A 16,800-nucleotide genomic window follows, 5' to 3' on the forward strand; every position below is an offset into this window, starting at 1 on the left:
CTCTGCAGGATGCACTTTGCAGCATATTTCATTGCAGTGGACAGACTGGGGTCTCTTTTCTTCTGCAGACTCCACAGTGTTTGCCAGAAAAATGCCAGAAAGAGGTTGAAGTGCCCGTGGCAAAATTAGAGAAGAATCGAATGTGAAACAGTATTGCAAATAGAGACCCCAGCCAAAAGCAGCAGAAACATTAGCTGTGGAACAGAGATCCAAACCTGGAACATGGAATAAACTTAAATTACCTCAGATAATAACGGCTTTAGTAGGATAGCAGTTTAACATTTCCAAGCTATTTATATTGTACTACCTCCCAAGTGGTAACTTGGGAAAGAAAACGGACCAAAAAATAACAAACGTTTTCTAAGTAAATGCTGGCACCATCCTTCTTTCCTTCACTGGGTCTAAGGACCCACTTAGTTAACAACGGTAGAGGAAAACCAATACAGAGTGTTAATGAGAAAAGAAAAACTCACCCTAAACTTTTTTTTTGCATGATTGCATTCAGGTACAAGTTTCATAAGCAAATTAGACATTGCCATTGAGTTATACAGCATGGAAATAGACCCTTCGGTCCAACACATCCATGCCCACCAGATATCTAAATTAATCGAGTCCCATTTGCCAGCACTTGAGACCTGGAAGACAATTGGGAGACCTGTGGATGGAAGTCTTCACCCTACAAGACCTTAGGGCAGCACGGTGGCACAGTGGTTAGCACTGCTGCCTCACAGCGCCAGGGACCTGGGTTCAATTCCCGCCTCAGGCGACTGACTGTGTGGAGTTTGCACGTTCTCCCCGTGTTTGCGTGGGTTTCCTCCGGGTGCTCCAGTTTCCTCCCACAGTCCAAAGATGTGTGGGTCAGGTGAATTGGCCATGTTAAATTGCCCATAGTGTTAGGTAAGGGGTATATGTAGGGGTATGGGTGGGTTGCGCTTCAGCGGGTCGGTGTGGACTTGTTGGGCCGAAGGGCCTGTTTCCACACTAAGTAATCTAATCTAATCTAATATGTTCCGCCTTTTCACTCACTCAAATCCATACGGCATCATCAGATTGGGTAAAGCTTAAATGTAGGCTCACACTTTGAGAACCATTGTTTTAATCGAGGCAGCATCTTCCAGTTCGGGCCAAAGGAAAGGCTGGTAGGGAGTTGATGAAGTTTGTGGATGAATGTCATGCCTCTAGGAATTCCCTGGCTGTTCTCTGTCTGGCTTGCCCTATGATAGTAGTGTTTTCCCAGTCGAATTCATGTTGCTTGTTGTCTGCGTGTGTGGCTACTAGGGATAGCTGGTCGTGTTGTTTCATCCACAAACTTCATCAACAAACACATCGACCTGGACCCAATATACCAACCACTACAGCGGACAGCTGAAACTGACACCCGGAAGCGGCAAGGACAGACCACTATAAATATCGGAAGAAACATCAAAGAAGCGCTTCGCAGGAGGCTCCAGAGCACTGATGATGTCGCCTAGCCAGAGGACGAAACATTTGCAACAAAAACTTCCAGCTCGGCGAACAGAACCACAACAAAAAGAAGGAAGTATATGTCAGGTATAGACAGGATAGATCGAGTGAATCCTTAGAATACAAAGGCCATAGGAGTATACTGGAGGGAAATCAGGAGGGCAAAAAGGGGACATGAGATAGCTTTAGCAAATACAGTTAAGGAGAATCCAAAGGGTTTTTACAAATACATTAAGAATAAAAGGGTAACTAGGGAGAGAATAGGGTCCCTCAAAGATGAGAAAGGGGGCCTTTGTGTGGAGCTTCAGGAGATCGAGGAGATACTAAACGTGTATTTTGCATCAGCGTTTACTGTGGAGAAGGACATGGAAGATACAGAATGTGGGGAAATAGATGGTGCCTTCTTGAAAAATGTCCATATTACACAGAGGTGGTGGCGCTGGATGTCTCAAAACACACAAAAGTGATCAATCCCCAGGATCTGATCAGGTGTATCCTAGAACTCTGTGGGAAGCTAAGGAAGTGAATGCTGGGCCCCTTGCTGAGATATTTGTATCATCGATAGTCACAGGTGAGGTGCCAGAAAACTGGAGGTTGGCTAATGTGGTATCACTTTTTAAGAAGTGGTGGGGAAAAGCCACTATAGACTGGTGAGCCTGACGTCAGTGGTGGGCAAGTTGTGGGATGGAATCCTGAGGGACAGGATATACATGTATTTGGAAAGGCAAGGACTAATTAGGGATAGGCAACATGGCTTTGTGCGTGGGAAATCATGTCTCACAAACTTGATTGAGTTTTTTGAAGAAGTGACGAAGAGGATTGAAGAGCGCAGTGTGTTCGAAATGATCTATCTGGACTTTAGTCAGGCATTTGACAAGGTTTCCCCATGGGAGACTGGTTAGCAAGTTTAGATCTCATGGAATACAGGGAGAACTAGCCATTTGGATACAGAACTGGCTCGAAGGTGGGAGGCAGAGCGTGGTGGAGGAGGGTTGTTTTTCAGACTGGAGGCCTGTGATCAGTGGAGTGCCACAAGAATCAGTGCTGGGTCCACTACATTTTATTATTTAATTAAATTATTTGGATGTGAACACAAGAGGTATAATTAGCAAGTTTGCAGATGACACCAAAATTGGAGGTGTAGCAGACAGATTACAATGGGATCTTGATCAGATGGGCCAATGGGCTGAGAAGTGGCAGATTGAGTTTACTTTAGATAAATGCGAGGTGCTGCATTTTGGGAAAGCAAATCTTAGCAGGACTTATATAGTTTATGGTAAGGTCCTAGGGAGTGTTGCTGAACAAAGAGACCTTGGAGAGCAGGTTCATAGTTCCTTGAAAGTAGAGTCATAGGTAGATAGGATAGTGAAGAAGGCATTTAGCATGCTTTTTATTATTGGTCAGAGTATTGAATACAGAAGTTGGGAGGTCATGTTGCGGATACACTGGACATTGGTGAGGCCAATTTTGGAATATTGCATGCAAGTCTGGTCTCCTTGCTATAGGAAGGATGTTGTGAAACTTGAAAGGGTTCCGAAAAGATTTACAAGAATGTTGTCAGGATTGGACAATTTGATCTATAGGGAGGAGCTGAATAGGCTGGGGTTGTTTTCCCTGGAGCATCGGAGGTGGAGTGGTGACATGATAGAGGTTTATAAAATTACGAAAGGCATGGATAAGATAAATAGACAAAGTTTTTTCCCTGGGGGGGGGGGGGGGGGGGGGGGGGGGGGGGGGGGGGGGGAGGAGTCCAGAACTAAGTGGCATACATTTAGAGTGAGAAGGGAAAGACATAAGAGAGACCTAAGGGCAACGTTTCCATGCACGCACCACCTTCTGCATGAAATGAGCTGCCAGAGGAAGTGGTGGAGGCTGGTACAATTGCAACATTTAAAAAGCATCTGGATAGGTATATGAATAGAAGGGTTTGGAGGGATATGGGCCAGGTGCTGGCCAGTGGAACTAGATTAGGTTGGGATATCTGGTCGGCATGGACAAGTTGGACTGAAGGGTCTGTTTCCATGCTGTACATCTCTATGACTGTATGACAGGTGCTACCTGTCACATTTAATTTATTGGAAACCTGACTCTCTCACCTCACATTTAAAAGAAATTGGAAAGACTGTACAAAGTCATTGATTCCATTTAGGGTATTGCTTCTACATGACAAAACAAATGACTCATATGCATCATGACAAGTCTGGTGGGTGATGACCAAAATTTATAAAAAGTAAAATAGTTACATCTTCCTCAATAGACCTAGCTCCCCCTAGCTTTCCAATGCAATCTTTATATCTGACTCTTGAAGCTGTTACAAAAGGCTGGGCCTGTTTTCATCAGCATGCCCAGAATTTCTTCAGTACAGCTCCTTTCTCTCAGAGATAACACACTTGAATTACGAGTAGCAGATGGGATAAACATTAAAAACTCAACAGTCCCATTTGAATGCCTAAGCAATGACATCACTTTGCTAGTACTGTTGTTTAGTCATAGTGCATGCCTTGCTATATAAATGCAGCATTTGTCATGATCCTTTGAAGTACTGCCACTACCATCATGGAAATAATTAGTCTTTATTAACTGTATATAATTCATTATACAAAAAGCTGATGGTTCACCTTTGGAATGGTCCCTTTAACAACTTAATTAAACTACTCCTACATCGGGTAGGGTGGTTAAGGCTGGCTTTACTAGACCTTTTCCTTTGCTTTCTTTGGCATACACACAATGAACTACTGGAATGCAGGAAATCATTAGGAAATTTTAACAGCGAAGAGATGACATTCAATTACAAGGCCAGCCAGCTTTGGGATTATATATCTTTTAACATTGACTTCAAATGGCTGATGGAAATACTGGACTTGCAGTGAAATGCACTAAAGATGTATTTTATAAAAGTATTGTGATGTAGAAGTACGCTATATTAACAGATGTAAGAGGAGGCCTCAGATGCCTAAGGGAATCAACTCTTCTTCATGTTTATTAATAGCCTAGAATAGGATAGAAAGCCAGAGTCAAGTGATGGAGAGGCTCAAAGGCAGCAGGCTCAATGTTATTGGAGAGAAAGCTCAGCCCCAAGGGAGAGGTATACTGCATCCGCTCAGGGGAGAAGGACACTTCAAGGTTATACAATCAGGAGGGCCATGGATAGGGTGAATAGCGAAGGTCTTTTCCCCTGAATGGGGGAAATCCAAAACTAGATGGCATAGGACGAAGGTGAGGGGGGAAAGATTTAAAAGGGACCTAAGGGGCAAAACTTTTCATGCAGAGGGTGGCAAGTCAATGGAATGAGCTGGAATAGTGGAGATTGGTATAATTGCAACATTTAAAAGACATTTGGATGGGTACACGAATAGGAAAATCTGAGGTGGTAATGAGCCAAAGGCTGGCAAATGGGACGAGATTAGTTTAGGATATCTCATTAGTATGGAGGAGTTGGACCGAAAGGTTTGTTTCCGTAATGTATATCTCTATAATTGATTCTATAAATGGGATTTCAGTGTCAACAGTTAAGGGGTCATCCACTTTGAGCTGTAATTGATTGGGCCAGAGATGTTTTTCTGAATGACAAATAGCTAGAAACAATGGAGGTCCGAGAGAGACTTAGGGGTCCATGGACATGAAAATCAAATATCACAAACACAGTAAAGGCTGTTTACATCTGGAGAGCGAGAACATAAAGCAATGGAAATGATACTACAGAGACCGAAAATCCAGTCGGACCACAGTTGTTTTACTGTGTTCAGTTCTGGGCACTGCACCTCAGGAAAGTTTCACGGCAAGTACAGCACAGTTTACGGAATGATACCCTGACTAAGGTTAAAATGAGGGATTACACAAACCAGGCTGGCATACTTTGCAACATAAAAGATTTGGTGCCAATCAACTCAAGTTTAAGATGTCACAATTGAATGAACACAAATATTGGAGAATGCTTCGTCTAAGATTTCCAAGGCTAAGGAGCATAATGACAAAAATTAGAATCAAACCTTCCAGGAGGAATATTAGAGAACATTTATACACACAAAAACAGGTAGAAATTCAGAATGCTGTTCCACGAACAGCAATTGATGTCAGGCCCATTGTTAATATTACATCCAAGACAGTGAAGGTGGCATTTGATATGCTTGCCTTTACTGGTCAGAGCATTGAGTTTGGAGGTCATGTTGCAACTGTACAGGACATAGGTTAGGCCACTTTGGAATACTGCATGTAATTCTGGTCTCCTTGCCATAGGAGGGAATGCTGTGAAAGGGTTCAGAAAAAAACTTCATGATATTGCCAGTGTTGGAGGGTTTGGGCTAAAGGAAGAGGCTGAATAGACTGGGGCTATTTTCCCTGGAGTGTCAGAGGTAAGATAACCTTATAGAGGTTTATAAAGTCATGAAGGGCATGGAGGTGAATAGCCACGGTCTTCTCCTTTGAGTGGGGGACTTCAAAATTAGAGAGTATAGGTTGAAGGTGAGAGGGGAATGACTTAAAAAAGGGACCTAAGGGGCAACTTTTTCACGCAAAGGATTAGATTAGATTAGATTACTTACAGTGTGGAAACAGGCCCTTCGGCCCAACAAGTCCACACCGACCTGCTGAAGCGCAACCCACTCATACCCTTACATTTACCCCTTGCCTAACACTACGGGCAATTTAGCATGGCCAATTCACCTGACCCACACATCTTTGGACTGTGGGAGGAAACCTGAACACCCGGAGGAAACCCACGCAGGCATGGGGAGAATGTGCAAACTCCATACAGACAGTCGCCCGAGGCTGGAATTGAACCCGGGTCTCTGGCGCTGTGAGGCAGCAGTGCTAACCACTGTGCCACCGGATGGTGAGTATATGGAAAGAGCTGCCAGTGGAAGTGATGATGTTTGGTAGAATTACCAAATTTTAAAAGGCATCCGGATGGGTGCATGAATAGGAAGAATTTAGAGGGATATAGGTCAAATGCTGGCAAATGGGACTAGATTAATTCAGGATGTCTGGTCAGCATGGACGAGTTGGACAGAAGGGTCTGTTTTAATACTGTACATCTCGATGACTCTAAGATTAATAGACTCTTGCTAATCATAAGATATTAAGAGACATAGGGCACGGGCAAGTATACAGGGAGTTCAGTTGAAGTCAGTCACTGACTGACAGAAGAGACTTCGGGAGATAAAAGGTTTATCTTCTGTTCCTAAACTAATATGTAGACACAGAGCATTCTTACCAGTATAATATTTTGCACTAGCAGGAAAATTTCCATGGGTGCAACAGAGCTACCAGCTGCAGACAAGGCAAGTCAACCACAATTAGCATTCAAATTCTTAACAGGAGTCATTTGAGTCTAAAGTTGTCTGGGTCATGCTGGATTAGTGCAAGGAATTTTGAGTGAGAAACAAAACAAAATCTCAGGAAATGTGTTTAGTGAGGAGAACAATGCAGAAAAGGAGACCTGCTGAAAGACCTCACTCCCAGGGATGGGGGTGGTGCAGGAATTTCACAAAACAAATCCACTCCAACAGAAGAGTGTGGTGCTGAGCAAACCTTCCCAGAGATGGGCGGGATGTGTTTATTCTCTCGAACTAGTCATATTCTCTTACTGGTTTCCATTACAGTTTCAGAATATACAATGCAACTCCAAAAAAAAGTGTAAATTTACTTCACAGAAGCAGAAGGAAAATGTTGGCGCACTCTTTCAATTCCCATATCTTTGCATAAAATTGCTTCCTAATTCTCTGCCTTCTAAAATTCTGTTAACTTAAAATCAAACTATAAATAAAGACAGTCATGGATTTTAGTTTGTTCACATACGGATGAGGTAAAACCCATACACTGGGGGCGTTTTGTTTAGTCTGTCTGCAAATGACCTTGCATCTGATCAAAGTAGCCCATCACAGAGCAACTGGTCAATTTGAACAAAAAGTGCAAACTGAAGATATGTTCAATGCACTGCTTTCTGCATGTGATATCCAGTTATCCTACTTCTAAGTAAGCGGGCCAGTGGAATTGAGCTTGCCAACCAAATGCCAAGTATACACCAAACAAGTCGAGAGGTAATGACCGCTTTCAGGACCGATGTATAAGCAGAAAGTCCTTGATAAATTTATTGCTTGTTAATTAAGTGGTATTTTAATAGCTTGACGCATCTCCAGCAGGCCTCAGCGACCATGAAAAAGGAATTGCGCTATTTCGATTTAAGAATGCCAAAGAATTTGAAAATAATTTTCTCAAAAACATTAAAATTCTCCCTTAATCTCGTGTATATCCCAATCTTTCTGTAACGTTATAAACAGTGAATACAATCCTTTCAAAATAAAAAGCCATAAAACTATTTAGCAACAGTATGATCGGTTCCTAAGCCTGGATAGTTGTGGCTAGAGCCAGAACGAAACAACCCAGAAAGGTGAAATCCTCACCAATGAGCCTAACAGACTCTTTTGCCAGCTTTCTTCAGAAGTCAGTGCCATCACTTTGCTCCTGATCATAATACTTGGCCATCGTTTAATCACAAATGTCTCATGGGTGTGGCAAGCTAGCAATTATACTTTTAGCTCGGGTTTAAGTGCTGTCTAAATTCACGGGAGCCAAGTTTGCCTTGTCATAATGACCTTTAAAATTATGTAGAGTAATTTTACCAGAGCCACAGCAAACAAATTTTAAAAAAAGTCATGATCAGCAGTAACTTGACAATGTCATACGAGAATAAGATCAGTCGTGATGCCCATTTTGTGGTATTCAAAGCTTAATGGTGCAATGCTTGCTCAAGTAGGTATACAGAATGCATAAGGGGAGCAGAAATTAATTTGCCACACGAATTTTATTCTATACATGCCATGTGCTTGATGGTGACACCAGAAGTCAAACGGTCAAAACTCTCCCGTTCCCCAAAAACCAGTATCTTTTCTACATGAGCTGAAAATGTGTTGCTGGAAAAGCACAGCAGGTCAGACAGCATCCAAGGAGCAGGAGAGTCAACATTTCGGGCATGTGCCTTTCTTCAGGAATGAAGAAGGCCTCTTTTCTACATGAGCCAAGATCAGTGAATTACAGAGAGTGGTCAACCCAAGTCCACACAGACCCTCCAACGAACATCCCATCCAGACCAACCTCTGCATCCTGTTCCCCGACCCCGCAGTGGGTTTTTTTTTAAAAACCATAGCTACCCCACCTAACTTGTACACCCATGGACAAGGGGCATTTTTTTTTAAAAATGTGACCAATTCAACTAACCTGCACATCTTTGGACTGTAGGAGGAAACCAGAGCACCTAGTGGAAATCCATGAAGAATTGGGGGGGGAACATGCACACTCCACACAGATAGTCATGCGAAGGTGGAATTGAACCCGGGTCTCTGGCACGGTGAGGCAGGCTGAGTCACTGTGCTGCCCATAAGATTAGAGACTGTCAGATAGTGTTGAGTTTTGAGCAATGAAAGGGAGTGTATCAATGATTCCTGTCTTTTTGTCATTTAATTCAAAGATACTTCTAACAACCAGTATAATACAATTGCTTTAGATACAAAACACCCTGTCTTCACCTTGGCTTCCAGAAAAAAGTTCCTCCAGCAGCATGGGGCTCCTAACTGTTATATGCTACAGTACAAGCACTGCAGCACTTCAATGGTTTAGTGCACTTTAAACATGTTTTTTTTCCATTTCATGACCTGCATCTGCTACAACTAGAGAATATAATTTCCTCCTACCCCAGTGATAGATATCGACTATAAATAAAATGCTGCATGCTATACAGACCAGGCTCCAATGAGTATATATTGCAAGAACAAAACTATTATTCTTGTTCTTTTATTTTGATTAAGGACACTCATTTGTGTTGAAAAATAAAAGAAACATCAGCGAAAAATTTCAAAGAACCATTGTTTAAAAAAAAGTGTCTGATCATTCCACGTTGACAAGGTTCAACATTAAAGAGACAGACTGATTATATTTTGATTGAAGACAGTAACAATTCAGCTACAGTTTAAAGCTCAGCTAAAAACTCATTTTACAAATTCAAACAGATGCATCTGCAGATAGAACATAAACATACAACAGTACAGCACAGGAACAGATCATTCAGCCCACCATGTCTGTACTGACTACAATGTCAGTCTAAACTAATCCTTTCTGCCTGCACATTGTTTACATCCCTCTATTCTCTGCCTGTTCATGTATTTCTCTAAATGCCTCTTAAACCTTGCTACCACATCTGGTTCTATCACCTCCCCGGTAGCATGTCCCAGGTACCTACCACCTTCAAAAATAAAATTTGCCTTGCACATCTCCTTCTAAATTTCTCCCCTCTCACCTTAAATCTATGCCCCCTAATATTCGACATTTACACCCCAAAAAGACACTGTCTATCCACCCTCTCCATTTTATACACTTCTTTCAGGACACCCCTCAGCCTCTGATGCTCTCAAAAACAATCCAACCTTATCTAACCTCTCCTTACAGCTAATACATTCTAATCCAGGCAACAGCTAGGTAAACCTCTTTTGCACTCTCTTCAAAGTATCTTCATCCTTCCAATAGTGTCATGACCAGAACCGCACATAATACTCCAAATGTGGCCTAACTAAAGTTTTACACAGCTTCAACATGACTTGCCACCTTTTATACTCAATGCCTTGCCCGATGGTGACAAGCATTCCATATGCCTTCTTTACCACCTCATTCACTTGTCTTGTGATCATTACAGAAAAGTGCATAAACTAACTTCAACACAATGTTTCAAATTTACAGCTTGAAGTCAAGATCACATTGACACATTGCTGTCAATCCTCTGCATGGGCAGCAGAAATCTATCCAGTTCACTTACATTCCCAAATTTTATGATTAAACTATAAACAGGCAAAACATTTGAAACACAAACAAGGGTTAATGTGATAGGCAAACTAATTTGAATCTCCTGATTACACAGATAACACACCCATGACATGGCACAATATCAAACTAGAGAGATCATTAAAGTCCAAAGGCATGGACAAGGGTCTGGCAGATGGAGTACTGTGTTGGCAAATGTGAGGTCATTCACGTTGTTTGGAATAACAGCAAAATGGACCATGATTTAAATGGTGAAAAATTGCAGCATGCTGCTGTGCAGAAGGACCTGTCCATGAATCACAAAAAGTTGGTTTGCAGGTGCAGCAGATAGTTAAGGTAAATGGAATACTGTCCTTCATTGCTAGCTGGATGGAGTTTAGAAACAGGGAGGTTATGTTGCAGCTGTAAAAAGGGTGCTTGTGAGGACACACCTGTAATACTATGCCCAGGTTTGGTCTCCTTACTTCAAAAAAGGTGTACCGACACTGGAGGGCCTGCAGAGGAGGTTCACTATGTTGATTCCAGGGTTGAGAAGGTTGACTTATGAGGAGACATTGAGTAGATTGGTACTATATTGATTAGCATTTAGAAGAATGGGAGGGGATCTTATAGAAACATATAAAATTATGAACGGAATAGGTAAGTTATAAACAGGGAGGTTATTTCCACTGGCGAGTAAGACGAGAACTAGGAGGCAAAGCCTCAAAATAAGGGGGAAGCAGATTTAGGATTGAGTTGAGGAGGAATTTCTTCACCCAAAGGGTTGTGAGTCTGTGGAATTCCCTGCCCTGTGAAGCAGTTGAGGCTACCTCATTGAATGTTTTTAAGCTAGATTTTTGAACAGTAAAGGAATTACGGGTTACGGCAACAGTGTGGGTAAGTGGAGCTGAGTTCACTCAGAAAAGATCAGCCATGATCTTACTGAATGGGATAGCAGAGGCCAGATCACCTACACCTGCTCATTTCGTACGCTCTTATGACTATCACTAGGTGTTTGCATGGACAACCACTCCCAATAGTATACTGGGCCAGTACACACGTTCCTGCACTGGAAATAATCAGACCAGATTTGCATGATTTGTCAAATATCTCATGAGCTTCACTTGAAAAAGCTTGATCTTTGAACAAGTTGCACTTAATAAAAAGTCACATGTCATCAACACCTTACCATTAAGAGACCAGAGAAAACAGCGATTGCAAACAGAAATGAAGTGGAGAGACAACATACCATTGTTAAGGTGGCGAACACAGTCCTGAAACACAGCATGCCACTTCTGCTGTTCTTTCTCTGAAATAACACAGAAGTAGTAATGCTGCTCATATGGGTGCCATAAGATGGTGCGATACTCAGTTGGCCACTTCAGAAATGGAGAGTTGCTGGCTTTTCCTTTGATTCCTAGAGAAAAAGGAAACATTGCACTATTTATTTGGCATGAGATCCTTTCTCTTCACGGCATTACCTTCATATCCCTCCTCTTGGGTTGTCACACTATATTCAGCGTAAAGATAGTTAAGCAACCTAGCTCTAAAATGACTACAGGATGCAGAGGGAAACTAAGGAATTAACTTATTGTCATTTCCTTTCATTTTGTTTAAAAAAAAGCATCTTTGCTTCAAGTGAACTTCCCAAATGGCAAGGACAGAGTTGTAAACTATATGTGCAAGGATGACAAGTACAAATCTTCACTTTCCAATATTATTGACAAATTCAAAGCTGAGCTTCATTCAACTTTGCAGCTGAATGAAAGTTGAATACAAACATAATGCAGCTGCCACTACAATACACTGCATGCTGTGGTTCTATTCTGTAGTCCAAAACTTCACCAAAATCATTTGTCTGACCCGCATCACTCCAGAAAGCAGACATCTGACTTGAGGAACTGTAACATTTAGCTACCTCAAGATAGAAAAATGCTCACCAAAACCAGAGCAAATTAGTCAAATGATCTTTTCCAGTTTCATTCTTATATTAGACACTGAGGATATTTGTCTTAAGTGCTGTTGCAAGAGATCAGAAAAGAACACATCTGCTTCAAAGCCTCAGCTCCAATGAGCAACAAGTATGAACAATTGGAGGTCAAAAATTACATTTGACAGGCTGAAAAATACTGTTGAATAACCTCAATTGATAATTTTACATTGACAATTAAAAACTGCGGCAATCCTGAAATCTCAGTAACAAAAAAGAGAGGAAAATGTTGAGCTGCCTATTTTAACTGCAGGGCCCTGTATCTTTATGGCTTTCCATCCTTACAAATGGCTTTGCAAAGCAAGCAGCCTTGCTAGCAGTTCACCTGGGTTCATTGACAAAGGCGTCAACATGAGCTTAAATGTGTGCAATAAGACAATAGCCCCCAGTGACAAACAAACCAAGTATTTCAGGTTTAAGAGAAGAGGTGGGAGGGACACAGTTTATTTAAGAGGATGAGCTGCAATCCAAAAGAACAGACACAGTCACTTAGTTGGAAATAATCCAATGTTCAAAAATCCTTTACACAAATTTATTATACTGAGGTGGCTTTTGAAGGTTTGATAGTCATAGAATAGGATTTTTCAATTTCCTCTCCAAGGTTACTTCACTCCTCATCCCATTTCTTCATTAGCCTCACTTTCCTTGACAATCCCACAGGTGATTTCTCATTCTTTCTCCTCTAACATGGAGGAAGAGCCAAAACACGGTACTGAGAACTTCAAAAAGAATAAAAACACAGTCTCCCAATTTCCTTCAATCTTTATCAAGCTAAATATTGCAAATTCAAGGGTTCTGAAAAAAAGTCATATTGGACTCGAAAAATTAACTTTCTTTCTCCACAGATGTGGGCAGACCTGCTGAGTTCCACTAGCAATTTCTGGTTGTTTCTTCAATCGCTTCCCTTGACAATCTCCAAGCTTTTAAACCAGCTTCTACTCCCTCCAACTTTGAAGTTCTACAACATACACTTCTTATTTTTTAAAAAGTTAGAAAAACAGTTTCTTTGAAAGATGTGCCAAAAAAAAAAGCGAACGAAAGGATGGATCAGGGTACCTTCTAGATGATATGAAGTTAAATACAGTGGATGTTCAAAGATACTTAGAGTTCAGGTGCATAAGTCATTAAAATGTCACAAAGTGCAGAATATGATCAAAAAAGCGAATGCAATGCTGACCTTTATATCTAGAGAACTGGAATACAAGAATACTCAAGTTACGCTGCAGCTGATAAAACTCTGGTCAGACCCTACTTGGGTACTGAGCGCAGATGTGGGCACTACACCTTAGGGAAGATATGTTGGCCTTGGAGAGAGTAGAGTGTAGGTTTATTCATATTCAGCTCCTCTATTCTTCCTGCTAACATGCACACTATATTCTGACAAGTTTTTGACCACTTCTTAAATTTGTGTATATCCCTCTGTAGATTATATCAATCTTTATAATGACACGGAGGAAAGAAGCAAATGCACTGTAGCCATAGTTACACGTGAAAAATTTACATGTATTTGGAAAGGCAAGGACTGATTAGGGATAGTCATCATGGCTTTGAGTGTGGGAAATCATGTCTCACTAATTGAGTTTCTTGAAGTAACAAAGAGGATTGATGATAACAGAACGTTGGACGTGGTCTATATCTATAGAAGGCTCCGCATGGTAGACTAGTCAACAAGGTTAGATGACATACAAGGAGAACTAGCTATTTGGAAATAGAACTACCCTGAAGATAGGAAGCAGAGGGTAATGGAGGAGGGATGCTTTTCAGATTGGAGCCTGTGACCAGTGATGTGTCCAAAGATCAGTGCTGGGTCCACTGTTTTTTGTCGTCATTTATATAAATGATTTGGATGTGAAGATTGGAGGTATAGTTAGTAAGGTTGGAGAGGTTGGACAGTGAAGATGGTTACCTCAGAGTACAAAGGGACCTTGATCAGGTGGGCGAATGGGCCAAAGAATGGCAGATGGAGTTTAATTTAGATAAATGCAAGGTGCTGCATTTTGGAAAGGCAAATCAGAACAGGATTTATACACTTAGTGGTAAGGCTCTGGGGAGACCTTGGAGTGCAGGTTCATGGTTCCTTCAAAGTGAAGTCACAAGTAGCCAGAATACTGAATAAGGCATTTAGTATACTTGGCTTTATTGGTCAGTGGGAGGTCACGTTACAGCTGTACAGAACATTGGTTAGGCCACTTTTGGAATATTGCATTCAGTTCTGGTCTCCCTGGTATAGGAAGGATGCTGCCAAACTTGAAAGGTTTCAGAAAAGATTTACATGGATGTTGCCAGGATTGGGGGTTTTGAGCTATAGGGAGAGGTTGAATAGGCTAGGGCAATTTTACCTGGAGCGTCAGAGGCTGAGGGCTGACCTTATAAAAGTTTATAAAATCATGAGGAGCACAGACAGGGTAAATAGCCAAGTTCTTTTCGCCAGGGTGAGGAAGTACAAAACTAGAGGGCATACGTTTAGCGAGAGAGAGAGGGGAAAGATTTAAAGAGGACCCAGGGGGCAATGTTTTCAACAGAGGGTGGTGCATACATGGAATGAGCTGTCAGAGATGATGGTGGAGGCTGATATAATTACAGCGTTTAAAAGGCTTCTGGATGGGTATAGGAATAGGAAGGATTTAGAAGGATATGAGCCAAATGCTGACAAACAGGACTCAATTAGATCAGGATATCTGGTCGGCATGGATGGATTGGAGCGAAGGGTTTGTTTCTGTGCTGCATATCTCTATGACTCTGACTCTGACTCTAAATGCCTTCTGAAAATCCAAACATATTAGATTCATTGCTTCCCCTTTATCTACCCTACTTGGTATCTCAAAAGTATTCTAATAAATTTGTCAAGCATGATTTCCCCTTTGTGAAACCAGGTCTCCTCTGCTTGATCATATTATGCATTTCTAAACACTCTGTTAGTACACCCTTTATGAATGACATTAATATTTTTCCAATCACAGACGTCAAGCTAATTGGTTATAGTTACCACTTTTCTCATCTCTTTTCCTTTTGTTTTAAAAATATAAAAAAGGACACTGGCAGTTTTTCTATCCTCCGAGATGTCCTCTAAGGATGCTTGGAAGACTTGCATTAGAGCAGCTACTCTCTCAATAGCTATGTTTTCCAACATCCTATCGAATCCAGCGGACTTATTGGTCTTTAGCCCCAATAGTTTTCTTTTGTCCCTAATAGACACAACATCCTCCAAAACACAGCAGTTATCCTGATATCAAAGGATCACGAAGCCTTTGAATGTAGCTGTTGTTTGTCTTCCTTCAATCCCACAAAAAAAGGGCCAATGAAGCAATCTGAAGGCCAAGAGTATAATGCTTGAAAAATTGAGCCATTTCCTGGATTGGGGCAGAAATCAGTCAAATTGTGGCCTTATTTTGACAGCAAATGGGGAAAAAGACCTCAAAAGTAACAATCCGAAAGAGGAGAATTTCAGGATTTAGCCTTCCCTTTTAGTTCAGCCTGGACTGAGGAGTTCCAGTTTCCACAGAAGTGCAGTTAAATGAGGCATTAATGTATAAATCTCGTTTGATCAGGAAACAGACTACAACTGAAAGCAGAAAATATTGTTTATTGCCAGTCTTCAGTTTTCAAATAGAAGAACGAGCAACATGTTACTTAGACATTAATTACAGTGCATCTCCTTTAATCCTTTTCAATTTCTGAAACTACTCCATTAACATTAATGCAATTTTAAAATGTGGCTACTGCGCAGAATTAAACCTGCAACAAAACACATTCTGTCGGATGTCAGCATACATGAACATAAAGGAGCAATTGGCTTGGCAATCTTTCAGATTGGCACCAGGTCAACGGTTACCTAAATTATTTATAATTTATAAAGCTTGGCACTGCAAACAGAAGTGTCAGCATGGAGCACACAGCATTAAGTTTGCTTGCATCTGCCTGAAGAACAGGTTATTGCTTACAATTTGGGTCAAATCTAATCGGGCTAAAGTGTGAAGATCACAATTGTTAAGAGATCAGAAATGTTGAAGAACAGGTGAATAATTGCGTACAAAAACTGCTTACTTTAAAACAGAAAAATGGAGTCTGGCTGAAAAAAGGGGAGGATATGAAGGCACCTCAAATAATATTGGGGGATGTGACTGGATGAATTATTTGACCAAAAATATCATGTTGGCGTGGCAGGGAGGAAGGAGAGAAACAGATGAAGTGGGGGTGGTGAAAGTAAAATCAATATCAAAAGGAAAAGGCCTGAAAAATGAGAACACAATGCTGAAGATTCATTCTTACTTTGGCACATCAAGTTGTCACCTGTCCAACTTCCTCCTTTATGTATGAGGAACACAGACAGGGACATCAACAAAATGGAGGTGAAGGAAGTCAAGTAATGACTTGATTAAGCCTTATTGTCTTTTAGGTAAAAGTGAGGACTACAGATGCTGGAAATCAGAGTCAAGATTAGAGTGGTGCTGGAAAAACACAGCAGGTCAGGCAGCATCCGAGAAGCTGAAAAATCAACGTTTCAGGGAAAAGCTTTTGTCAGTCTTGGACTTGTTTGTTACAGTGACCATAACTGCAAT

The 16,800-nt window shown here is 41.3% G+C and overlaps 1 protein-coding gene across 1 annotated transcript in view; it reads right to left on the reverse strand.

The window, feature by feature from the left end:
* LOC132825826 (protein Niban 2-like) overlaps positions 1-16,800 on the reverse strand; it is a 188,263-nt gene that overhangs the window by 55,039 nt on the left and 116,424 nt on the right. The window contains exon 5 of the mRNA XM_060841342.1: positions 11,501-11,668. Within this exon, the coding sequence (XP_060697325.1) occupies positions 11,501-11,668 (168 nt within the window). The remainder of the gene's footprint in view (positions 1-11,500; positions 11,669-16,800) is intronic.

This window comes from Hemiscyllium ocellatum, chromosome 21 (genome assembly GCF_020745735.1).
Source record: "Hemiscyllium ocellatum isolate sHemOce1 chromosome 21, sHemOce1.pat.X.cur, whole genome shotgun sequence".
In the NCBI taxonomy this organism is placed as follows: domain Eukaryota; kingdom Metazoa; phylum Chordata; class Chondrichthyes; order Orectolobiformes; family Hemiscylliidae; genus Hemiscyllium; species Hemiscyllium ocellatum.